Source organism: Rhinolophus sinicus, chromosome 13 (assembly GCF_057876585.1).
Source record: "Rhinolophus sinicus isolate RSI-liver-muscle chromosome 13, RSI-T2T, whole genome shotgun sequence".
Lineage (NCBI taxonomy): Eukaryota > Metazoa > Chordata > Mammalia > Chiroptera > Rhinolophidae > Rhinolophus > Rhinolophus sinicus.
In genome coordinates, this window is record NC_142513.1 from 30527824 (window position 1) to 30555416 (window position 27593).

At 41.8% G+C, this 27593-nt stretch overlaps 1 protein-coding gene across 1 annotated transcript in view; it reads right to left on the bottom strand.

Annotated features, from left to right (window-relative positions):
• Positions 1 to 27593, bottom strand: part of PAK5 (p21 (RAC1) activated kinase 5) — a 292513-nt gene that overhangs the window by 91704 nt on the left and 173216 nt on the right. The window contains exon 3 of the mRNA XM_019734919.3: positions 7262 to 7476. Coding sequence (XP_019590478.3) covers positions 7262 to 7465 — 204 coding nt within the window. The 5' untranslated portion in view covers positions 7466 to 7476. The remainder of the gene's footprint in view (positions 1 to 7261; positions 7477 to 27593) is intronic.

Consider the following 27593-nt stretch of genomic DNA (forward strand, 5'->3'; position numbering starts at 1 on the left):
CCCAAGACTGATAAGTACTGATAATTAACCCCAGGTTCCTGGAACTGCTCTTTATTACCTCTCTCTTAAGAGCTCTCGTTCTTGTCTTTACTTGTGCCCCAGCTGGGTTCCCCTTCTCACTCTTGGGGATCCTAGTTATAGGCCCTTCTCTCACCTTTACTAGTTCCTCTCCTTATTTTTCTTAGGTTACTTCTATTTGGACCATGCCTCTTTAACCTTCCAGTTAAGTTTGTCTCTTCTAGAATCCAGTCTAGTAAGCTGCAGGCGGCTCTTATGCAAGGCTTCCAGCCCATCCCTGCAAGTGACTCTGTAACTACTTTCAGCCCTCCAGGTTGGAACTTCCAGCATGGAGTCCCTAATTCAGTTCAGTCCATAGACAAGACTGCCTGGATTTTCTGGTGCCGGTCGTTCCACCATTCCTGACAGACAATCATAGGTAGGGACAGCTCTCTGCCCCTACCCAGCCTGAAGCAGTTCCAGAAGACTGACCTCCATCTGTGTCCCAAAGATTTTTCATTGCTCATCAGAGATAGGGGAATGATGAGGTAGGAAAAGAGTTAACAAAAAGTGAGCCCGAGGGGGCTAGCAGAAGGCGATTTGATCAGTACTTTGCACTGTCTGCATGTACATCCCAGGGACAACCCAGGCCTGCATTCACTCCCCAAGTACTGCCTAAGCCCAGCCCCTAGAGATAAATGTTTCTGTTGAAACACCCCTAGAAAAAGGAGATAAGATCCCAACCAGAATTGTCCAGTTTTGGGTACCTGCGTATATTGCTGGAGCCTGCTCTTAGCCTGACCTCTGGCCTCATTATAATACAATTATAATCAAATGAACATTATGGCTTTTCTCCCCCATGGGTTTTTCTGTATGTGTTTTGGGTAAGGACATGTGCAGAAAGAAACCAGTTTTATAACCTGCGCATGTCAATCTAATGACCTCAGTCTTACAAGTATGTCAAATGGCCTGAGTTTGTACATCACATCCTCTGCTGTAAGAAAATTACCTACTTTCCTATATAAGAAAAGCTAACCTAAAGTTTGCATCAGCTGTCTACCCTAGACTTTGCCCCTGGCAACTCCTCTGCATGTGTTTCTCTACTTAAATAAACTTTCTAACTTCTATTCCTTTGTGCCTTGTGAATTCTTTCACAGCCCATGAGCAACCTCGACAGGAGGGACAATGGAGAACAGAATGGACAGGCCCTAGGGACTCCCCCTCCCCCAGTGATTTCCACCTCCGGGTGCTCAGGGCTTTGTGTAATCGCCTCTCTACGAGTGAGGGCAGGACTTGGTGGCAGCCTTCTAATCAACAGAAAATGGCAAAGGTAATAAGATGTCACTCCCATGGTTATGTTTTACATGATACGGCATCAGTGCTGGGATATCACTTTGTTACTCTGTTATGACAAATACGTAAGACTCCAAGCAGATTAGCTCTCCCTCTCCTGCTTGCCTCTAAGAAGCAAACTGCCATGAGTTTCACAGCAAAGAAATGAATTCTGCCAACAACCTAAACAAGCTTGGAAGTGGATTCTTCCCTAGTCAAGCCTCCAGATGGCAGTGAAGCCCAGCTGACAGCAAGCAGTCTTGTGAACCCTTGAGTACAGGACCCAGTTAAGCCATGCCTAGACACCAGACACACAGAAACTATGAGGTAATAATGTGTGTTCTTTTAAGTCATTATGCTTGTGGTAATTTGTTATGCAGAAATAGAAAACTAATATAAAGATTCTCAACAAGCGGTGGATTGAGTGATGATGGCAAATTCTTAGACTAAGTACCTTCTGGGGCACAGCTATTTTCATTGAAATTTTAACCTTATAGGTAATGGCAGTAGCTTCCAACATGTTGGATTGTCATGTGCTGCTTGGAAACGATCAAAGTATTGATAAACTGATTTTGCACAAGTCTAAATAGAGCCCACAATATAATGCTTATGTTTAATATTACATGACAAAATGATAAAAACTACAGAATTTCACAGTGCCCCCAAAGAAGCCTACAGTTGCCATCTCAGTGCCCCAATTTCTCTAAGATGCTAAATGAGAGATAAAATTAAATCTTTCAAATACCAAGCATGTGTGGGAGTCACAGAGAGCAACATGCTTTTTCTTTTGATTTGGAGGCATTATTTTCCGTTAGGTCACCCCTGCCAGGAGAAAAGAGTTGGGGCAAACAAGCCATTCCTGAGCATATCATCTCCCTTTATATAGAATTTTTCAGTTATCAAAGCACAACCATCCTCATTTGACAAGTTCAGCTGTCAGGAGTTCAGAGCAGGCCACTCAATTGGAAACCAACAGAAGTTTGGAGAGAAGCTTGTGATCTGAGGGTTTGCTGTTGGACCTCAGATATTATCAGCTCAGGGCGGAGGAAGGCCATCCTGGTGAAAGAGTGAGCAGCACATGTTTGAACGTTTACTTATCTGCTTCTTAGTGCACATTTTCATTGACATTTCTTGTTTAAATATTCTGCCTACTTCACTTGAGAAGACTTTGTGTATTAAATGCATCATGAGAGACTAAGGAAAGGGCTCTGAGTACTCTACAACTAGGAAATAAAGTTACATGGCAGTAATGATAAGAAATTGTAAGGAGGTAGGCATTTAAATGATATTCCCATCAAATTCTCAAGTGAGTGCTCATTCATGGACTACTGTGTTTCCCCAAAAATAAGACCTAGCTGGACAATCAGCTCTAAAACGTTTTTTGCAGCAAAAATTAATATAAGACCTGGTCTTATTTTACTACAATATAAGACCTGGTCTTTATAATATAATATAATATAATATAATATAATATAATATAATATAATGTCATGTCATGTCATGTCATGTCATGTCATGTCATGTCATGTCATGTCATGTCATATAATGTAATATAATACGTGGTCTTATATTAATTTTTGCTCCAAAAGATACATTAGAGCTGATGGTCCGGCTAGGTCTTATTTTCGGGGAAACATGGTAACTCTATGCTTTCTAAAGTTTGAATCAGAAGCATCCCTATACACAGAAACCACATCTGACACCTGACATTAACTTGCTCTGTGACCTTGTGCAAAAACTATAAAAATTAATTTTTTAATAAATACATTTTCTACATATCAATATGAATTTATCTCAAAAAAATTTTTGTTAAATAAAAAAGAATATGCTTTTAATGAAATTTAGATGACATCCTTTAATACAATTTAAATATGCAAAATAATAGTATTTAATATTATTTCTATAGTTCTGTTTGAAAATGAAAAACAAATCTGAAGCAAATATTAAGATACGTTATTTGTTCACTTTAGGTAGAAGCTACAAAGTTTTTTTAATATTATCCTCTCTATTTTTTTAAAGAGCTTCTACCCGCACCTTTGGGTGCTCATGTTATCTCAGTTTGCTTACCTGCCATTGGCTTGGGTACAGGAACTTTAACTTTTGATGCAAGTCCAAGTCAACCTGTGGCTTCTGGTTAAATTTCTGAAATTTTGGAAATCTTGGCCAGTGTAAACTTATATCGACCATACATTATGTGGATAAATTCCTTTATAACTACCTAAATCAAGATTCTCAAAATGGGGTCCCTGGACCAGAAGCATCAGCATCACCTGGAAACTTATTAGAAATGCAAATTCTTGGGCTCCTTCCTAGTCCTAATGAATTAGAAACGCTAGGGATGCATTTAGTCTGTGTTTTATCAAGTCCTCCAAGTGATTCTGAGGAACTGTAGTTTAAGAAACACTGATCTAAATAAGTCAACTTAGAAGAGGTGTGTCCTGGTAAATATGACATGAAGCTTCTGAGTAGGAACAACTGAAATCCTAATCAATCAGAGAAGAGAACGTTGGTTGCAATGGTGAATTTCCATTCAGAACCAGCCTGACAGAACGAAGCTCATTGATAAATACAGAAAAACTGGTACTTGGCCAAAACATAAGGCACTGTAGAATTCTTCATTTACTGCTTTTACCGTGTAATCTCTTGTCTCATTTTTCTTTGACCCCTTTAAAGAACAACTTGACCAAATTAGAATTGTTGGTTCTACTTAAGTAACTGCTAAAATGGCTTTAATTCTGCACAATGCTTATCTATTCACTCCTTTCTATCAGTTCATTCATAGCTTCTTATTTGAAGGGTTGTTCTGACTCCTGAGATATATTCTGCATGGCTTATAATATGTTGTTCTCAAGTAACTTGGAAGATCTCTCCAGTGAAGGCATTTCCAAATAGTAGGGTCATCCAAACCACATGATATACTTGACCCCTTGAACGTTTTACTTTCCTTTTTCTAAGAGGCTGGTAGAACCAGCAGGATTCTTCGGACCACCAGTATTGTCCAATAGCTGCCAGCAGTGCTAACTGCACTCAGAGGAGTTGGGGAGAGAGAGGATTTAATCTAAAGGAGTTTGGTGAGAGTATGAGGTATAGATTTCTTGGGTGTTTTTCAGTTCAAAGCATTTGATTAACTCTATTCTTTCCAGGGAAAAGTTACCCTCTCTGACTATTGTTTTGTCATTTCTTGTCTGTTTTTGTTTGGTTTTTTTCTTATAGTCAGTACTGTGCCTGAAGTCTCATTTGCAGAAATCCAGGCCTGAATCTATAATTGAGATGTATTTTCCAGTCACCCCCCAGTTGGCATTTAAGTGTCTATAACAAACATTTTCATTTCAGACTGGATGCTCATGATGGAAGAATATTTTCCTGTGAGTCCCCAAATGATGTAGATGATGTTGGATCTGCTGGAAGTTTCTGGGATCGTGTGTCGTGAGACTGAAGAATGGACACACGGACCCAGGATAGGCAAAGAGTTTTAAAAAGGGGATAGTTTATTGAAAGCAATGAGTCAGAGCTCCCAAGTGGGAGGGGGTCCTGAATGGGGGTGCCCCGTGACTGAGGCAAACACTCTTATTTTTATACTTTCCCTTGCCTGTGTCAGGAAGGGGAGCTGTCTGAAAAAGGGAACTGTTTGAAGAAGGGAACTGGCGCCTTCTAATGAAATTTGTCTACCAGCTTTGTTTTGCTTGCCCAACCTAAAGGAATTAGCAAAATAACCCACTCTTATCTATCAGATCTGCTCCATTTGTCAGGCCAAAAGGAATTTTATGATTAATCTCAAGGCCTTGCTACATTATGTCCTGGAGCGGAAGGAGTGATTTCAAAACCTGGAGTTGTAGGATATGGCTGTCTTGTTTATTCCACCAGGGACCTCCCTGTCTACCTAGGGACATGCTAGCTAACCTGTATCACTCACACATTTGGCATCAGGGCTAGAAAGCCAAGAAGTAAGAGAATCAGGAGTTCAGCACTTAGGAAAACTTGCTCCAACTCTTAACGGGGCTGATACATTTTGTCATAGAGGATAATGAACCAGCCTATCCAGGAGATGGAAGAAATGAGCTAGGGGTTCTCTTAAGTCCTATGTCCACTGAACATGGTAGATTATCACTGAGAGGGGAGCTTCTTCCTTCCCTCCCAGCTAGTAGCTGCTAGGACCTGGACAACTGAAAAAACCATGGTGAAGTAAATAACACTCTGTCCTAAAATAAACACACTGTAACAAGAGAACACACGTTCTGGGCCTTTAGCTAGGATGTTACACTAAGACGCTAGAATGTTCTACAGTCTCCTTCTAGAATGCTCATCAAATGATAATTATGAGTAAGACAAGAGTAAGACAATAAGCCCTCATTTCCTTTGGGTATTTTTCCTTCACCACGATGATCAATAGCTGAGGACTTTTCTGGGCACACTGCCTATTCCATTTTCCAGGTTTTATAAAAACCCGGGTATGAGGAAAATAATAAAACCAAAAAGGATATTCTTTCCAATCCCAACTTCTTTTTAGATGTAGTCTTCCTTCTTATTTGGTCATTAAGCATTAGCCGTGTCTTCGGGAAAAACATTATGTTTAATGGTAGGATACTGCCTAATATTGGTTGGTTAACTGGTCAGTTTCTGTTAAATATCAGTAATACCTATTTAAAATAGGAAGTTCTTTTTTCCCCTAAAGATTTATCTTCTCAAATATCCATCTTTTGAGTATTTTACATTTTAGCTGGCCTGAAAGGTTAGGAAATCCTATCAAAACATCAAATTCACAAGATGCAGGATTAGAAGAGTCTGTATTGAGCTTTAGATAGAACAGTATCACAGGTTCAATACCAGAACAGAATGACCAAGACTGTGCATGAATGATGGAATTGCAATTCTAATGTAGTCAGCTCAGATGAAATCTTATAAGCATTTCCCACAATTTATCAGCTACCTTCTTCTTGGCATCCTTTAAAAAAATGCATCTACTTTTGTTTTGCCTATCATTTAAATACAATATAGTCAACATTCTTGTTAACATAGAATAAAGTACTCATGTCTACTAATATAATGAGCAAGAGCTATGAGTACAGACTAGAGTCTGACTATTCGATAACATGACGATAAACTTCAACAATGTTTAAGTACCACAGGGAGCTTTGGGGCAATTACTTGATCGTTTATGGAATTCTTATTCTGTGGTGTAGAAGAAACCTGCAATGGCTGGATTTTCTTTGTAGTAAATTAATGTATCTGAAATTTATTGGGTCTGATTTCTGCTTTAATGCAATTATTTTCATGAATGTTTCTTGCCAAGTATCTACTAGCCATTTGTTTAAGGTAATTATATCCTATTCTAGTACTCAAATTATTTACTTTTATTTGAAATAGTCTCTTAGACTATAAAGACAAATTTGAATACATATGTATGCATACTTCTATACATATATATGCTTACATATGTAAAACATGTATATGTATATATGCATGTGTGTATATGCATATATAAATCATTTGTTATTAAAATATCTTAATATTAAATTTTACATAAAAGTTTAAACATTCTGAGGGCAAATGCAAAACAACAAAATGTTATCTAATATAATGTTTAACAAAAAGTTATTGCCAATATTTACCAGAAAGGGGAGATGATCTTCTTCAGTATAAAGACTAGCAAACACCACGTAAAGTGAAATAAAATTTTCCTACTTTGTGATTGCATTTTGTGTCTGATTTTAAAATGATCTCACATCTAAAAGCTGAGGTTCCTCTCCATGTGCTGCAATTTACAATAAGTGGTGAGCATTCCCATCATTGAAGCATAATTGCGGCTAATGTGTGGGTATTTAAAAACAAATGCAAGGCTTAGACTTTTTCTAGTTTGCCCATAAAGAAGATATACTTCATCAAATGAGAACATGCTTTTTCAGCCAATTTAAAGACTGAATCCTCACCATACCTTCATGGGAGCCAGCTGGATGGGTGTGATGCACGAAGGGTCCACCATGGGCTTCGGCCTGTTGGCAGTGTCTGCTAACAAGCTGTGCCACTGCTGGGGCAGGCCAGTGAATTTCTGTTCTTGTGGATCAAACCCGGTATGAACCCTGTGCTCAAAGTTGGAGGGGCCAGATATTTCAATCTTTTTCTTTTTCTTTCCAAACATGATGCCAAAACCTGGGAAATGGAAACAGAAAAGAGGCAGCTGTTTATATCCTGCCAGCAGAAGACCACAGGAAAATTATTAATTCATTTATAGTTACATCTTTTCAGGTGTTCCTATATATATATATTTGCTGCAAAAGATGAAAGGTAGATTTTTTAGGGTGTGTAGATTAGATAACTTTATTCAAATTTTTGTCCTTTCCTTGCAATTGCTGTGTGAAGTATAGTTCCCTGCCCTATTGATTTTGGCCATATTACCTGACTGACCAATGAACTGTGAATGAAGAGAGAATGTGCCAGTTAGGGTAGAGTTTTTTTCCAGAGGTGTTGGGTGTTTCTACTTTCCCTCTTATGTTCCTGCGACCTGCCATGAAGATCTTTCTGGTTCATGATGCTCCTTCAGCCTAGGTCCTGGAAGGAGAGTTGCATGAAGCAGACACAACTCTGACCTCCAGTCTGGAGCCAAGCCCAACTCAGCCACAGCTAAACCATAGTCGACTCATGAATAAAAAATAAATGTTTATAAATGATTATGCCACTGAGATTTTGGACTTGCTTGTTATGTGGTTTTATCAAAACAAAAGCTGAGTAGCACACAGGGAGCATCTGAAAGTTTGGTGTGTACTTAAAATCTAAAACGTTTGTGTGGAAAAATATGTGTGTACAGGAGAAATGGGGTTAATAATTATATTCACACATAAAATTATTATTATGATTTAAAAAGTAAACATTTGTAAAACACTTTGAAAAGCACCTGGCACAAAGTAGGAGCTGAGCCTCTGGACAAATATACAGGAAACTTGACTGGCGTAGCCTGCAGGGAACTGGGAGTGGGGTTGGAGGGGACAAGGCAGGGAGGACGACCCACTTTTCAATATCTATTATATTTAGAACTTTGTACAATGTATTTTACCTATTTGAAACAATGTAGTTTACCTAGTTAAAATATTCTGTGATCAGGATACCTCTAGAAAATACGTAAAATAGACACAGTGTACTTTATGGTATTGAAAACATGTAAGGTAACCTGGGTTTGACTCCCAGACAGATCACCTATTTGCTGTGATCTTGAGTAATTGCTTTTCCTTCTCTGATTCATTGTGAGCAAGGCAATCATGATCATGTGGGGAATCCTCACAACACTGTTGTGGGAGTTATAAAATATGTTTTGGCTTCAATGTTGCCTTATCTTAGCCCTGAGACTTGAATAGGTGGGTTATATTCTCCTCCAGGTCTATATCCATATTCTTCACAGCATGTATCCACTTGCTGTCAATTAATTATGTGTAACAGTGTGCCTGGTGTCTATTTTCCCTACTAGAATGTAAGATCCATGACAAAAGAGATAGTTCCTGCTGGTTTATTACAGTTTGCCAGTGGCTGGCATATAATAGTGGTCAAGAAATATTTTATGGGGCCAAGCTGGTGACTCAGGTGGTTGAAGTACTGTGCTCCTAACGCGGAGGTTGCTGGTTCGATTCCCACATGGGCCAGTGAGCTGCGCCCTCTACAGCTAAGATTGTGAACAACAGCTCTCCCTGGAGCTGGGCTGCGGTGAGCAGCTGGAGGTTGGTGTGGGCTGCTGTGTGCTGCCATGGGCTACTGTGTGCTGCCATGAGCGACCGGTGGCCAGCGTGAGTGGCCGGCAGCCATCGTGAGTGGCCAGCAGCCAGCTTGAGTGGCAGGTGAGAACTGCTGTGAGCTGCTATGAGCAGCCTACTGACGACCGGCAACCGACTGCCTCAGCTGGAGGGAGTGCAAGTGTGGGGACAGAGTCCCAGAGAGCAGTGTCCAGGCTCTCGGCATCGCGTGGGGGGGAGGGCTGGCTCAGGTGGTGGTTGGCTGTTGGCCCACTGGCTGTAGCCGGTTGGCCAATTGGCTGCCGATGTAACTGCCGTCCTGCATTGGTTGGTTGGTTGGTTGGTTGGTTGGTTGGTTGGTTGGTTGGTTGGCAGGCAGAGAAGCAATTGGCAGATTGCAGATCATGTGGATCCTACTTCGTGTGTCTCGCCCGGCCACCAGCGAGAATATAGTGGTATGACTCCCCTATCTATGGCTCCACAGGTGTTCCTTTTTGGCCTCACCATATCCTGCGTTCTTATGTGGGGAGCAGGAGCTGAGACCCCGTATGAGACCCTGCATGACACATGGCATAGCGAGCAGGGTTTGGTGTCGGCCGAAACTATCCATAAGGTAATGGAGCAGTTTTATACATATGAAAGCTCAGTTTCGGGAGGCCCATGAAGAGTGGTACCAGGAATGGGAGGCACAGTCTGCCTGGGAGACTTGAGCCTCCAGCTGGCACACCACCCTCTTGGCCATAGAAGGCGTCACCTTCCTTTTGGTAATCTGCTGCTGCTGTAGGCTCCGAGGGTTGCAGACATCTTGCACTGAGGCCCCCACCCAATCGAATGCTTGGCATGGAGAGCAGGATTCCGGCCAGGTAGAAACAGCGTTTGACTCTGGGCAGGAGGACAGGTGGCCCCCACACAGTGTGTGGTGTCTGGTGGCCACTGTTCTCAGAGTTGGACCCTCAAGGAGGGGTGGGAGGACATGGATGGCTCTCTGGCCAGTGTGGAGAGGGCCCTGTAGGCTCTGGTTGAGCGGTTGCCGGAGGAGGCGAAGGCTACAGCCAGCTGTGTGGGCTGGATGTTCCTCACCACATTGTGTCGTAACATGGAAGATGTGCTTAATGAAATAGCCCAGGTGCCGGACCAGCAGCCCAGGGGGGAGGCGCTGGAAGCTCAGGACCAACGGTTGATGGAGGTTCTCACCGCATTGCGTCATAACTCAGAGGAAGTGCTTGCTGGACTAGCCCAGGTGCAGGCCCAGGTGTCCTGGTGGGAGGTGCTGGAAGCTCTGGTCCGCCTGTTAGAGCATGAGCCCCACAGTGGAGACTCTGAGGCAGAGGCGGACTTTGGGAGTGGATACAAAGTAGCTCCCAACCCCTGCAAGTGGAGACAATGTAGCTCCCAACCCCCAAGCCCAGCTCATCTTGAAGCAAAAGGTAAAACATGAACAACCTTTGGGCCCCAGGGGCACTGCTGCCGGCAACCCCGGGGCATTGCTGCCGGCAACCCCGCTGTGACTGAGTTCACAACCTACACCCCTTACACTCCCACTGAGTTGCAGGAGCTGGGGAGGCGGTACAGACAGCGCCCTGGAGAGCCAGTCTCGGCTTGGCTACTACGTTTCTGGGATGAGGGGGCAGACAGCATTCTCTGCTCCCCAGGCGAGATGGAAAAGCTAGCCTTCGTGATAGTGCATCCGTCCCTGCGACAGAGGTTACAGAACTGCCATAGGTTGGCCCAAGACCAGGGCAGCCATTCTCTAATGGAGTGGCTCACTGCTGTGGTACACACAGTATGGGGACAGGCTGGCGAGCTGCCAGACACTGTGAGTCAATGGCAGTTATATACTGAATTTACTCAAGTCATCCGTGAAATGGGTATGAGACATGCTATGTTCAACCCTAATATGCGGGGGCCAGATGACCAGCGTTTTACAACCAGCATGAGATCTAGTTTTGGATACTGCCCCTGCAAGTGCTTTTGGATCCTTGGTTGCCATTCTTACGACTTGTGTGGGGGCATGAAATTACAATGCCATGGCCACCCTAGGGGATGTTGAAAGCTGGCGGCAAAGGAAGTTAAGACAGGAGGTCCGAGAAATCAAGACCTGGAAGCCCAAATCAAAAGGGGGCAAGGTCGTGAGCCTCAGAGAGTCACACGCACACAGATATGGCATGATCTCGTGGCAGCAGGGGTTGATCGGGAAAAAATAGACCAACAACCCAACTCACTCTTGTTGGAATTCTGGAAACAGTTGCGTCAGGTACAGCAATTCCAGTGAAGCCTAAAGGAGAAGTCTGGGAAAGCGCGACCCGTGTCCCTCCAGGACTTCATGCAGCCGCTTGAGGCTCACCCCTTGCAGCTTGATTAGGGGTGGGGCGAAGGTACCCGGTCAGAGGGGACCAGCAGGGACCGGAGGCCCCACGTGGAACTGTCCATAATTGGTCCCCTTCTAATGTGCAGAGGGTTTTAGCCCTAGTTGACACTGGCGCAGACTGCAGTCTTGTGTATGGGAATCCAGAACTGTTCCCCAGACCAGCAATCTGCATTGATGGCTACGGGGGAAAGACCGTGACTGTGAAAGCCGTTTCCTTACCACTGGGTATAGGAAGGCTTCCTCCTCGTACCTACAAGGTTTATGTCTCCCCTGTTCTGGAGAATATTCTAGGGGTGGACGTGCTACATGGCCTCAGCTTACAGACGTCGGTAGGAGAGTTCCGTCTCCGGATCCGGGTGGTGAAAGCGGTGACACGCGGGCATGCTCACCACCCTCCTCAAGTGTTGCCACAGCCCTGGCGCGTGGTTACAGTGCGACAGTACCGCCTGCCAGGAGGACAGGAGGAGATTGGTCGTACAATATTGGAATTGGAGAAGGCACATATTGTGAGGCCAACACACAGTCCCTTTAACTCCCCAGTATGGCCTGTCAAGAAGCCAGATGGGACCTGGCGAATGACTGTGGACTATAGGGAGTTAAATAAGGTGACGCCACCCTTGCACGCTGCAGTGCCTTCAATTCATGATTTAATGGATCATCTGACTGTCCGCCTGGGGACATATCACTATGTAGTGGACTTGGCCAATGCTTTTTTCTCCATTGACATTGCACCCGAGTGTCAAGAGCAGTTTGCTTTTACGTGGGATGGGCGGCAGTGGACTTTTCAAGTCCTTCCGCAAGGATACTTGCACAGCCCCACTATCTGCCACGGGCTTGTGGCCCAGGATTTGGCACAGTGGGATCACCCATCCTCTGTGGCCTTGTTTCATTATGTTGATGACATTCTGTTAACCTCAGATTCTCTTTCTGATTTAGAGCAAGCAGCTCCCTCTCTTCTCCGCCACCTGAAGTCACGCGTCTGGGCGGTGAACAAGGAAAAGGTCCAAGGCCCTGGCTTATCCGTCAAGTTTTTGGGTGTTGTGTGGTCGGGTAAGACAAAGGTTATACCTGAGGCAATCATTGATAAGATACAAGCCTTTCCCCGGCTGACCAAGGTCTCTCAACTGCAGACGTATTTAGGTCTGCTAGGATATTGGTGAGCGTTTGTACCCCATTTAGCACAAATGGTAAGGCCCTTGTATAACATGACAAAAAAGGGGGCCTCATGGGATTGGACTGAGGCTATAGAGCAAGACTTCGTTGCCACGAAACGGGCAGTGCAGCAGGCACAGGCTCTGCAAGTAGTGGACCCCGGCCGCCCATTTGAACTTGATGTTCACGTAACCCAAGAGGGGTACGGATGGGGCCTCTGGCAACAGCAGGAGCATCTCCGGTTGCCAGTGGGATTTTGGTCCCAATTGTGGAAAGGAGCAGAAATCCGCTACTCTCTAATAGAGAAACAGCTGGCTGCTGTGTACGCAGCCCTAGTAGCCACAGAAGCCATCACAGGGATGGCGCAGGTGTTGGTTCGAGCAACCTATCCCCTTCAGGGGTGGGTCCATACGTGGACCCAGGGACCCAAAATGAGGGTGGCACAGACCACCACCCTCGCCAAGTGGGGTGCCTACTTGGAGCAACATAGCACCCTTTGTTCAAGCCCTTTGAGCACAGAGCTACAACAGGTCCTGGGGCCTGTGGAGCTTGTAGCCCAGGCTGGGCCGAGCACTCTGCCTAGAGGGGAGGACTTGGAGCCCTCACCCTGCAGAGAAGGACAGGCCCTAGTACCTGAGGATGCCTGGTTTACCGATGGTTCTAGCCGAGGAGCTGCAGCCGTTTGGACGGCTATCGGTGTGCAGCCCAAAACAGACACCATTTGGTTTGATACTGGGATGGGCCAGAGTAGCCAGTGGGCTGAATTACGGACTGTGTGGATGGTGATCAGCCACAAGCCTGGGCCCCTAGTTATTTGTACTGACAGCTGGGCGGTGTTTTGGGGCCTAATGTTGTGGCTCCCGATGTGGAAACACCAAAACTGGTTGGTAGGACACCATCCATTGTGGGGTCAAGCCATGTGGCAGGACCTCTTGGAACTAGGGCAGAGAAAGGAGGTGACCCTAATGCATGTCACAGGTCACTTCCCCTTAGTGTGTCCCCAGGTAATGATGAAGCAGATGCCCTAGTACGGGTCCGATGGTTAGAACGAGCCTATATATCACCTTTCAGTATTACTTAGGGAAAATAAAAACATATTTGAAAATATAATTTAGTCATGTGTTAACAGAGTCCACTTGACATTTTAATGAACTTTATGACCATTTAAGAAAAAACAAGGTAGAAATTATTTTAGAAAAATCATTTAAGAAGAAATCCTTTGCATGTATTCATACCTGAACAAGCACTGAAAATACTAGGCCAAATATTTTTAGAACTAGAATAGAAATGACTTACTATTCCCTTCCTGATTGCAAATTTCCAAGTGGTTACTATGCCATTCAAGTGAGAGTATAAAAAAACATATATGTCAATGAATTAATACTGTTCTTCAATAAGACAGTGTGGAGAGGAAACCCACAGTTGAACTAATCTACCTATGTTGTATCCTGTGACACTATACAACTGTAACATAAATGGTAATAAATGCAGTTCTACATTCTAATAAGTTTGAGGTAGATTTATAGAGGAAGCAACTTAAAAGGAAAATTAAAAAGTTACAAATCCTAAAGCAACGTTCCTGTGAAGCTCACACCCGACTAAATGCAGAAAGAGAATCTCCATGGTGTCTAGTGCTATTCCATCAGTGGTGGCCATGACTCTGTATCAGACGCCCCACCCCCTGCCCTTCTTAGGGAATCCTGCTTCCCTAGAAATACAGCAGGGTGGGAATGGTGAGCTCTAGTAAGGTAACTATGAGATTCTGGAGGTTTCCTGGGTTCTCTCATGTTTCTCCAGAAAGACCCTTTTTCTGAGACTGAGCAGGTAAGGCTGGAGGACTGCGGGTACCGCTGGAAGCCAGGACACACCCTCACGTACAATAGAAGACCTTGCTGGTCAGCACCCATGTAAACCAAGGGCATGGAATACATCATTCCGCTCCTGAATTCCAGCAAGTTACTTCCAGAACCATTTAGTAGACATTGTTCAATGCAGAAAATTTGCTACAGGTTTTAAGATCAGACATTTCAAGACTTAATATGTACTATTTCCTAATCCCTTTGTTTCATTACTAAACACACATGTGAGCACTCACTCGCTGGTTTGACTCAGCACTAACCAAAGTGTGTTCATGGCAACCCCAGCTCTATGAAAGGGGAATTGGGAAGGAGGGGATTGACTTCTTAGTCAAATAAATTTGGGAAACAATGGATTACATAAATTTTTTTTATGGGACTTCTCAAAGCCTTTATTATGCTAATGTATAGATATAATTCCTACAGGAAGACAGTAAATAGACCCCAGAATCCCTGCTTCTGAAATTTCTTGCAAAACTTAGAACCAACACTGCTTTGACCAATGACTTCACTCATTCATCACATGTTCTTACATGGAAGGTGTGTCTTGGAAGAGACTGAGGGAAACCCAGGTCTCCCGACTCCAACACGATGCTCTCATATCTTCACTGTCATCTTAGCACTGAACCTGCTTTCAGGGACATTCCAGCTCTTGACCATACTTAGCAGGTTGTCCTGCTTTAAGCATATACCTAGTCTAACAGCTACCGGATTGGGAATCTCCCAATTCAGGTCTATAAACTTGGAGGGCGAGCAGAGATTCAGAGAAGGACTAGCAAGCAGGAGAAGTTCACCTGAGCTCTGAACTTCTGTAAAATGGAGATATGGTAACTCTCGAGTTGGGCCATTTGGGGGGTGGCCCAGCACCTTGCCAGGGACCAGAAAATGTTTTTAAACTATGCTTATACAGGACTAACTGTGTACCAGACACCACTCTGTACGTGAGCACTCACTCCCTTCACAGGGATTTACATTATAAAAAAACTATTATTATTCCCACTGTATAGATAAGGAAACTAAGGCCCAGGGAGGTTAAGGAATGTGCCCACATTCACCCATGTAGAAAGTAGGTGATGTGGGATTCAAGCCCAGGCAGTCCACACCCCGAGAACAGGCTCCTACACACTCCTTTATGCTTCCTGCCTCGAATACCAGTCCCGCCTCTGCTATGTGGCACACACTATGGTCCTGAGAGCCCCTCTGAGATGGAGAGCCCTCCTCTCCAAATGGGAGTAACTCCAGATTTCCCTAGCTGCTGGAAGAGTTAGAATAACTGAAGAAGAAAGAATAAAAAGTCCCTTGAAAACAACATCAGCAATAACAATACGTACTAGCTAACGTGAAGGGAGTATTTCCTGGAATCGGAGACTGTCTAGGCTACATGTGATAGCCATTCTTTTATATTCTGACCACTCTAGGAGGTATTATCTTTATTTTTCAAGTGTAGGGAACAAAGCTTAGGGAGGTAAAATGATGTGATTTCCCAAGGTAGCATGGTTAACAAGTGGCAGAAATGGGCTGAAATCCTAGACTTGGCTCCAGATTTGGCTGTTAAGAGCTGTGTTTGACTATCTGACTGCAAAGTCCTATTGCATCATCAGAATGTGATTACTTTCATTTCAAGTGAATTTTAGGCAAAACCAGTAATCATGTCACTGGAACCAGCCTGGGGTGCTCAGGGAGGCTAGGTTGGGGTGGGGGGCACGTCCCAAACCTAGTGTGACATCACAAAGCATCAGGTAACTGGAAGATAAACAACAACAAAATACATGTCACCTTGCAAGATGTAAGCTCTTTCAAATAGAAAGGATTATTATAAAAGCGCCATTACAAAAAGAAGAGAAAGACAACCGAAATGGGAAATCCAAAAACTGGAACAGAAAAAAAACATAATCATAATATAGTTTTTGGCTCATAAGTAAGCAATGATAAAAATCACAAAATATAGAGAGTATTTACTGCTATAACCAAAAAATTATACTGGGAAAATAGGGCAGGTGGGCAGATTATATAATAAAGCTAAATTCTTTCTACTGTAGCAGAAAATAAAAGGATGGAGATGACTAAAATTAATATATATATATATATATATATATATATATATATATATATATATAAAATATAACTCTACATAAAATATAACTCTATATATAACTCTCTATATAAAACTATATATATATGAATATATATATATATATATATATATATATATATATATATATATATGAAATTGGCCATATGTAAAAAACTGGGGGGAAATGGACAAAACTCAAGAAATGTGACGGTGGCCTCTGGGAAGCAGAACTTGGAATTATGATGGGGTAGATCAGGGAACCCCTGGATTTACACTTTTTTGTAAACCATTTGTGGTATATTTCTGTTCTAAGATATTTTTTAAAACAACTTAAAGCAACTACTTGTTAAAATTAACATGTATCAGAATACATTTAAATAAAAGTTTAAAAATCTATCCTTTGGGTTAATGTTCAGGAAAATGATTGATTTTCATGGGTAGAAGAGTAAAAAGAGGGCTACCAAACACCATTTTGAAATTATTTCTAGAGTAGCCTTTCACAAATGATTAAAGAAGATGCTATCCCTTGGGAAATACAACAAGGGACTACTTGGGTTTCCAAATGGTGCTGAGACAGAAGAGGGACTTGGGTCCAGGGCCAAGGAATGCCGGATGGCCAGAAGGAATGTGGGATACGCTGACCACCACCTCATCACCCCTTACACAGAAACACGTACGAGTAAGTAGCTGATCATTACCTGCCTTCTAACTGATTACTTCCATACAGATGTCTAAACCACCATTCCACATGCACAGTTGATCAAAGTTTGACTGCTAGACGACTTCTTGGGGTCGCGATAATGAGCAGTCGGCCATCTTGCCCCTCATTGCAGGCGCGAACACAGTTACCAGGAAATGTACCCAGTAAAGGAAGTCCACTGTTTTCAAAAAGCCCACCTTTTTGCTCAAGGCCACTTGTCCCCAGCTTATAAAGTAGCCAAGCAGAACCAACCCCTGAGCCAGTTCGTAGAACCTTCCTCTCCTCTGTGCTGCCTCCCCTGTGCCTGGAAATTTTTCTTGGGTTTCCTCTTGATTTCTATTGTGGGGAACCCAAGAGCCTGAATGACAGTAATAGCACCAGCCCATTTAGATTCTCATCTTGCCTGAGATGTGGCAATTCATACAGATGAGTGTTCATTAAGGTGTTTGACCCATGAGTAGTTTTCTAATCTTGGATCCTTTTTACCTTTGTTTCTATTGTTCTACATTTCCTGCTAAAGTAATGTTTAAGCATTGGCAAAACCTACCTAATTCCGTGGTAGTTACGTCCACTGAAAGTGGCATGTGCTTGGGAAAGAAATATCTCTTCTGATAGTTGAATCACACATGTACAATGGGATGAGCAGATGGAGACATGTAAATAAACCACTGTGACAGATAGAACATAAACTAATGGTGGTGTAATTGAGTCCAAGCCCATAGGACTGAGAATCAGGGGCTGATGGTGTAAGTCCAGTTCTGAGTGTGAAAACACAAGAATCAGGAGAATCAATGTCTGAGGGCAGAAGACAGAAGTCTCAGCTCAAGCAGGGAGAAAGCAAGGTCACCCTTTCTTTGTCTTTTTGTTCTATTTGGTCCATCAAGGAATTGGACAATGCCCACCCACATTGGGTAGGGCCATCTTCTTTATTCAGTTCATAAATTCAAAGGCTAATCTCTTCCAGAAACACCATCCAGACACACCCAGAAATAATGTTTACCAGCTATCTGGGCAACCCTTAGCCCAGTCAAGTTGACACATAGTATCAACCATCACAACCACTTAGAGGAGAATTTATAAGGGCATTCTTGTTTATGTAGAAAACAAAGTAACGTTGTAGTTAGATTTGAAAACTACCTGGCTGCAAGCATGCTGACTGGCCCTGAAAATTGCCACTAACTTTTTTTAGTCTCCTGAATATTTTTGGCTCAAAAAGTCAGTTTTAGGACTCTGAATTCAATTTTCAACTTTCTTATTCAAAGTCTATATATATGGCTGATAATTTTGTTTTTTTATAATTTCTGCCATTCTTTATTAATTTGTAGAGCTGGAACAATCAGTAAGATAAATGGTATACTGATGGGAAATATCTGTAGTTTTCAAAATGTTGGCATGCTCATTAGGGGTTTTGAATAGAGTTTGGGCCATAGGACACAAATTCACAAGGTACTAGTTTTGTAGTGTATTCAAAATTATTAAAAATGTATTTGTGGGGCAGCTAGATGGCTCAGTTGGTTACAGTGTGAGCTCTCAACAACAAGGTTGCTGGTTCAATTCCCAAATGGGATGGTGGGCTGCCCCCTGTGCAACTAAAGATTGAAAACGGGGCTGGACTTGGAGCTGAGCTGCGCCTTCCACAACTAGATTGAAGGACAATGACTTGGAGCTGATGGGCCCTGAAAAAACACACTGTTCCCAAATATTCCCCAATAAAAAAATAAAAAAATAAATGTATTTAAGACACATGCTATATAACATGGATGAATGTTTAAGATATTATGCTAAGTTAAGTAACCAGGCAGAAAAGGACAAATGTTGTATGATTCTACCTATGTGAAGTACCTAAAGTAGTCCAAGTCATAGAAAGTAGAATGGCATTACTAGGAGCTGGGAGGAGGGCAAAATGGGGAATCTGTAATGGGTACAGATTCAGTTTGGAAAGATGAAAAGGTTCTGGAGACAGATGGTAGTGATGGTTGTACAACACTATGAATGTACTTACTGCCACTGAACTGTACACTTAAAAATGGTTAAAATGGTGAATTTTCTGTTCACTATGTTTAATAATAATGATTATATGGCTATACTTGTGGATGGAAAAGGGGTTTTATGGAAAGTAACCTCACTGAGTGATCTGATTATAAATTCCTAACTGGGCAGGGCATTGTGGGTAGCCACACCCCAGGCATATAACGTCTTTAGTAAAGACTTTGCCTCGGGCAAGCCCTGTGCATTGTTTCTGTTCATCTAGGTTAACATACCTTTGAAATGACCCCTTTCCAACCCCTCTTCTAAAGCAGACTAACTTGAGACAGCACATAATCTTAATTAACCTGTAATTCAATCCTCACCTTGCTTTCACCCACCTTCATGTAACCTTCCTTATGTTCCCTCCTTAATTTCAAATGCATAAAAGAAATTGAAAAACAGTTATTCTCCAGAGCATTTGAGATCTTGCTTCTTGTATGTACACACACACACACACACACACACACACACACACACACACACACACCGGGAGTGCCAAAAAATGTATAAGAGTACAAGTGGACACTTTGGTCAACTTTGCTCAAGCAGTAGTTCGCTGTAATCATGTTGATGGTAACCACTTTGAGCACCTCTTGCAATTGCAGAAGTCAAAAGTGATTTATATGTATCTTTCGTTAATATATGTTGAATACTACAATTTTGATAGTTTTTTCTTTTCTTAAAATGTGTATACATTTTTTTTTTGCCTCTCTCTCTCTCTCTCTCTCTCTCTCTCTCTCTCTCTCTCTCTCTCTCTCTCTCTCTCTCTCTCTCCTCAGTTTGGCTCATATAAACTCATAAAAATTCTCTACAGGTTTCTATGTATCTTACATTGACATACTCCGGCAGTACAGCAGGAAGTAGTTACAGACAGGTGCCATGATGAAGATGGGGTTGGGCAGGGACAACATAAGTAAAGCTAAAGCTAATCTACTAATGTTTGTGCTCATATTCCCCCCCACCATCAAAACAGTGTTGGTCTAACCTTACGTTTGCAAGCACTATAGCTGAAGTGAGGAATCAATATAATTACTGGACTAGTAAGGTTTACAGCCAGACAGACAGTTGGATTCTTAGAATAAGACCACAGAATTAAAACAATTGTGCCTTTGGTATACACCTCAACACTGAGTCTTTTCTCATTGACTCCCTCATGAAGAAATTTTTCTTTTCTTAACCTCAGATCTATTTTGAAGAGCTTGACAAATGTAATAATGGATATTTGAGTACTTCTGAAATACCTACCTGTGTTCAGATAATTTACATTTAATGACTAGTCTGTCATTGGTAGAAGAAAGATGGTTATTTGAGAAATTGTATTGCAGAGTGGATGGAACCAACTACACCGTCCCCTTATTGAAATGTCATTGGTCAGATATGCATTTGTGATAGCCATAGAATTAAAAAGAAAAGATTCACCATACTTTTAGTTGTGTTGCTTTTCAGTAAAATATGACATAAGTCACACATTTGGGATTCAGAGGAAAACAAAAATAACTTGGGATGGGCTCATAATATAATCTAAAAATAAAGTTATATTCTAAGAAATATAATGTTATCACATCCAAAAATATACAAATGACATGGTTTCCTTTCTTGGGATTCTTTTATGTCTCCTTAACATAAACCATGGGACAATCACTGGGTTCCACCAGGTACTTCCCACTCCAGAAAAACTGTTTCAAAGCACTCTGGGTCAATAAAGATTTTTCTTGTACCTAGTCCCCATTTGTATTGCACAGACACTTGTGATCCAGTTGCTCTGTGCCTGCTCTTCTGGCCCATGCCCTAATCCAGTGACACCTGCCTTCTCAACAGCTAACGCCCCTTTCTCCTACTGTAGATCTGACCCTGGCTTCCAATTTCTATCCTTTGGATTTGAACTCAGCCTTCATTCCTGACTACTTGCTGCTGCTGCTGCTGCTTCTTCTTCTTCTTCTTCTTCTTCTTCTTCTTCTTCTTCTTCTTCTTCTTCTTCTTCTTCTTCTTCTTCTTCTTCCTTCTTCCTTCTTCCTTCTTCCTTCTTCCTTCTTCCTCTTCCTCTTCCTCTTCCTCTTCTTCTTCTTCTTCTTTTCTTAAGATTTTATTGGGGAAGGGGAACAGGACTTTATTGGAGAACAATGTGTACTTCCAGTACCTTTTCCAGGTCAAGTTGTTGTCCTTTCAATCTTAGTTGTGGAGGGCGCAGCTCAGCGCCAGGTCCAGCTGCCGTTGTTAGTTGCAGGAGGCACAGCCCATCATCCCTTGTGGGAATCGAACCGGCAACTTTGTGGTTGAGAGCCCACTGGCCCATGTGGGAATCGAACTGGCAGCCTTCAGCATTAGGAGCACAGAGCTCCAACCGCCGGAGCCACTGGGCCAGGCCCTGACTACTTGCTTCTTATTTGTCCTCTACTGCGTGAATCTTTCAGGCACTTCTCACTGATCTAGTTGGCTGGGTCTCACCTATCTGCTGGTTCCCTCTCTTTTAAGCTTTCTGATTCCACCCTGATTCTGGAATTTATGGCTGTACCCAACTGCACACTGTCTGGACCTTCAACATTGCAAGACCTCTCTGGTATAACTCAAGTCTTCATCTTGGCTTCAGCTCACCCATCTCATTTTTTCTACCACCCAATACCCAGGACTGACAAAAGCCATGCTTTGAGAAAAACGTATTTAAACTCTAATTATTTTCACACTGTCCAGAGTGATAACATAATGTTAAAATAGTAACAGGAAGAAAATCATTGCTAGTAGAACAGCATTAACAGAGAAGACACTCAAAAAATTGCAGAAAAAATGTGTTAAATGTTACTGTCAAAAGTTATTTCACCATGGTCTTATCCTATAGCACAAATTTACTTCCTCCTTATGCCAATAAACCCAAATATGGAGACACAGCCCAGACCCCTCTCCTGAGCTCCAGATTTATGCATCCAACTCTCCTCTTGGATTTTTCCTACTCTTGACACTCATCATCTCCAAAATTTAAGTCACAATCATCCTACTAGTTTAACCTGCTCCTTCTCTACAGTCTCAGTACTAGTATATAGCACCATGTTGCGTCAAATCGCGGAAGCCAATTCTGGGACACCACTTTGACATCTCCTGCTCTACCACCCTGCACATCCAATCACCAGCAATTCCTGTCCATTCTGCTCCCCAAATGTCCAATACCTCTGGACGTCTCTCTGAATTCCCACTGTATTCATTTGCTATTGTTCCTGTAACAAATTACCACGAGCGCAGCAGTTTAGACAACACAAACTCATAACCTTACAATTCTGGAGGTCAAAATTTGACATGGGTCTCACTGGATAAAAATCAAGGTGTCAGTATAGATGTGTTCCTTTTTGGAGGCTCTAAGGGAAAATCCATGTCCTTGCCATTTTCAGTTTCTAGAGGCCACATGCATTCCTTGGCTCTTGGACCATTCCCCCATGGTCAAAGCCAGCAGCATCGCATCTCTCGCTGACTGTTCTTCCTCACACAGATCCATCTGACTGTCCTCTTTTGTCTGGCTCGTCCACTTTTAAGGACATTTGTGATGACATTGGTCCCCTCTGGATAATCTCCCTATTTCAAGGTCAGTTTATTAGCATCCGTAATTCCAGCTGCAACTCTAATTCCTCTTTGTAATGTCACTTAACATATTCACAGGTTTCAGGAATTAGGACTGCAGATCTGGCGGGGATCTGGCACTGGATGCCACTTCTTTAGGGAAGCCACTTTTGAACCCCAGAATCTCTCTCTTTCTATGTTCTCCACAGCTCCTTGTATAATATTACGCTACAAAAAAAGGCATTCCAAATTATAGAAGTAATGCATGAACCCAAGCTGGTTGTGGACAGTTCAAACAATAAAGGAGCATACAGAATAAAGGTTAACAGTCAACAGTCACACATCTTCTCATTGCAAAATCCCAGACCTGGACCTTTTGCTGCTTGTTTATGCCATTCCCTGCATACAACCTGAATTTTCATACATAAACATGACCACAATATGTGCACTATTGTGGGATTTTTGTGTGTGTCATTTAACATATTTTGGCTGTTAAAAGAAAAAAAAGCAAACCTTGGCTATTTTTCCAGATCAAAACACACATTAATACTTGCTTTTTTTTTAAGCCTCCATAGAATTTTATAAAATGGAATGTACTTTAATTCATTTATTGATTCCTTTATTGATTAACATTTAAGGGTTTTTGTTCTTGGTCTTTTTTCTTTTTTTTTGACTGTTAAAACAATATTCCAGTAAGAATCCTGGTGTATGCATCATTCTGCATAAAAATGAGTTTTATGGCATAGAATGTCAGATATGGAAATGACAGCCTATAATAGCATGTGTGTTTAAAATTTTTAAAATGCTCGCAATTTGGCTTTCAGAAAACCTGGATCATTTTCCTTTTACACCCATGTTTTCAGAAAGCAAAGCTGGTCTTTCCTAGTAAGTCCATAAGCCCCATAAGTTGATCTCCATTTTATCTGTGCTTGGCACACAGTAGGGGCTCAAAAATTATTTGTTGAATGGTCATTGGGACAAAATATTTACCTTGATAAAAACAATGTGGTGTAACTACGTTGGCAGCCGACAGGGTGACACTGGCAGCATGCAACAGGCATGCATCTGAACCCCTGCCTCAGGCTCTGCTTCTGAGGAGTCCAACTTAAACATGCAGCTGCCATTGCCAGAGTGGGACAGAGAACCCCGGTCTCTTAAACTTTTTTCTCATATGTTTTTATCACTCCTTCAAAAATATTTATTAAGTATTTACTGTGTCGGCGAAATGGGGGGCGGGGGAGGTGAAGGGGACAGGTAATTGGGGCAAGACATTTTGGAGTAGAAGTGACAGACTTTCTAGTAGAGGAGAAAGACAGACAAGTATAGTGATGTCTGGAGTCAATCTTCTGGGTTCAAATCCTAGCTCTGCCACTTACTAGGGCAAATCACTTTATCCCATCATGCCTCAATTTTCTCACAATAAAGTAAATTAATAATATCTATGTCAAAAGGTTATTGTGAATATTTAATAATGAGTTAATGTCTATTAAGCACATAAATGGGCATTCCATAATTTTTAGGTATTATTAGCATTATTACAAAGGAAAGAAATAAACAAAACACTATAGAGTATAAAAAGTACTATGAAGTTAACAAAATAAGGTCATGTGGCAGAGCTGTGTTATTTAATATAATAGCCACTAGCCACATATAACTACTGAACCCAGAAACGGGGCTTGTCCAAACTGATATGTGCAGTAAGTATATAATATACACCAAATTGTGAAGAATTTGTATAAAAAGAATGTAAAATATTTCATATATGAGTGTGTGTAAATATACTTTTTAATTCAAAATATTACAGAATCACAAGAAGTTGTAAGGAAAGAATAGAGAGGTCCCATATACTTCTATCCAGTCCTCCCCCTCAGTTGCATCTTACATACTTATATTATAATCTGTTTTCTAGCTCCATAAATTTGTAATTTTGAGAGTGTTATATCAACGGTATACAGAGCATATGACCATTTGACATTGGCTTTTTTTTCGAGCATAATACCTCGAGACCCATCCTAGTTTTTTTATGTATCAATAGTTAGTTCCCTTTTATTGCTGAATAATATTCCATGATATGGTGTGTTGTTTGTTTAACCATTCACCTAATGAGGGTTAGTTTGGTTGTTTCCAGTTTTTGGCCATTATAAATAAAGCTGGTATGGACAACAGTGTACAGGGTTTTTTGTTGTCTCAACAGCTACTAATTTTTTATATTGATTATGTGTCAAAATGATATTTTAGGTATTTTGGATTAAGTAAAATATATTAATTTCACTTTTACATATTAAAGTATGGTTATTAGAATACTTAAAATTAAATATGTACTTCACATTTTATTTCTATTGATTAGTGCTGTGTAGAGTAACTTTGAGGAGAGCAATTGTGTGGCTAATTGTGAGTAGATATGGGTGAAGAACACTTGAAGTTCTGTTTTTATGGATAAAAAGGTGTAGGTCTTCCAAAGTTGAGATAGAGTATTCCAGACAGAGAGAACAGCAAAGATAATGACCCTAAGAAGCCTTATTCAAGCAACAGAAGCAGTGTGTGTGGCTGAAGCAATATTAATTGAAGGGGGAACGGAGTGGCCCACCATCTTGAGACAGACATTTCCTAGGCGGTCCCAGATTCTCCAGTTTCCTTTTGTAGTCTGCTCCATTGATACTAATGCCCAAATATCTCCATCTAATTTATGAGGGTAATGGGTAGGAAAATTTGATACAGAAAATATTTTCAAAGTGAAGCAGAGTTTCCCAAGCAGAGAGTGGCTCATATATTAATCCTGGGACTACCAAGTTTGCTTAAAACTTACTGGAAATTGCGAGGAGATCAGTATATCAATTAGCTTTTGCTGCATGACAAACCACTCACTACTTAGTGACTTAAAACAACAACCATTTATTTAGCTCACAATACTGTGGGCTGGCATTTTGTGCTGAACTACCTACTGGTTCTTCTGGCCTTTCCAGTGTTCGCTCAAGTGTTCTGTGGTCAACTGTGGGTTGCCTGGAGACGGACTGGTCCAGGATGACCACCTGGACTCTAATCTGTCAGCAGAATAGTATGGGCTTGTTACGGTGGTATCAGGGTTTCGAGAGAAAGCAGAAGTGAGGCCTCTTGAGACCTAGGCTAGGAATAGGCACACCATTGGTTCCACCTTATTTTATAATCAATACAAGTCATAAGTCCACCCAGATTCAAAGTGTGGGGAAATAGAAGGAAGGAGATGCAAAGTCATATTGTAAAGGATGCAGCTATAGGAAGAGGTAGAGGAGAGGACCATGGTTGCAATCTACCACAATTAGTAACAGTAGTGTGTTGGTAAGTGTTTAAGAATTGGCTCTGGGGTGGGGGTAAGGTGTGGGCAAACAAGCTCTGATTGTAGTGTTTATCAATTTCTGTGGTGTAAATATTCCCAGAATGGCTGATTTCAAGCTACTATGTGACATTGCTGAACAGGGAATATTTGAAAAATGCAGACAATTGGCTCTCACAAGCCCATGTGAGCTAGCACCAGCATACCACTGAGAGTAACCTCTAAGTCTGGGAACCAGCAGTGGAATTCTCCAATTTCTGGCACTCAACTCATTTAAGATACTGCACTAAGATCCCTGCCCTCAAAAGGCCTGCTGCAGGGGGCGACATGTCCCAGCAACAGGTACAAAGACCTCCAAATTCCCATATTGGGTAAAAAGACTTTTGAGATCTTTGCAATAGAAACTATGAAATACATGCTGGTTGTAGTCATAATCTAATTATAAAAATCCTATTTTCAATCACATGCATGCACATGTGGGTGGCAATCAAAATCAGATCTCCTAGAAATCATAATTGGAAACAAAGTCAAGTTTAACAACATTAGAAACTGCTCTGTTTCCTTCAGTCTCCAACAAGATAAAGATTGATGCATCAATTTCACATGGAAAAAAAGAACGTTAAGTCATCTTAATTTTTCTTTCTTTAGTCAGATGGGTTGCACAAACATTTGTCTAATTTTGTTCTTTCTCATCTGAGGGTCATGTACTACCACCACCTCCTGGTGAGAAGATGGACTTCATCTGAGCAATGGCAAAGGTACTTGTCTTATTTCCCCAAATAAGTTATTAGCATTGCTACCAATTGTCACGCACCTGCTTGAGGGTATGGGAAAAATAAGTTGGCTAACTACCCATTTTTAAAGTCTATGATCATTATTATTAGAAATTATTAGAATGTTAGAAATTCTTGTCTGTTGAAGAATGTATGCTAAAGACTTTCAGAATTATACAAGGAAGCAGAGACAAATTATTACAGTAAAAGATACATTGCCATTAATCCTCTCAAAATACTCCTCCTCACTTCGAACACACTTATCCCATCGTTCTTGCCACTTTCTGAAGCAGTTCTGGAAGTCCTCTTTCGTGAGTGTCTTTAGTTTAGTTGCACTGTTGTGGCTGCCATGATGTCCTGACTCATTTTAACTTTGGGGAAGAGCCAGAAGTCACACGGTGCCAGATTCAGTGAATAAGGTGTATGCCGACACACCATAATGTTTGTGACAGAATTTGCAGTATACCAGAAGCGATGTATGACATAGCACATTTTCATGATGGAGGATGATTGATGGCACACTTTAAAACACACCTTCTCTCAACCAGAGCTCACACCTGACTGACTGCACTGAATAAGTTGAACCTTGTCACACACTCTTACGAAGGTTTGACGCACCACTTCCTGTATGGAAGATCCATGCCTTTCTGTTGGATGGCACTTGGCAGCAGCATTCACTGTATTTTGTGATCACACCTCCTATCTGGGCAAAGAGTTGTAAAGCGAAGCAACAGCAAGCACAAAG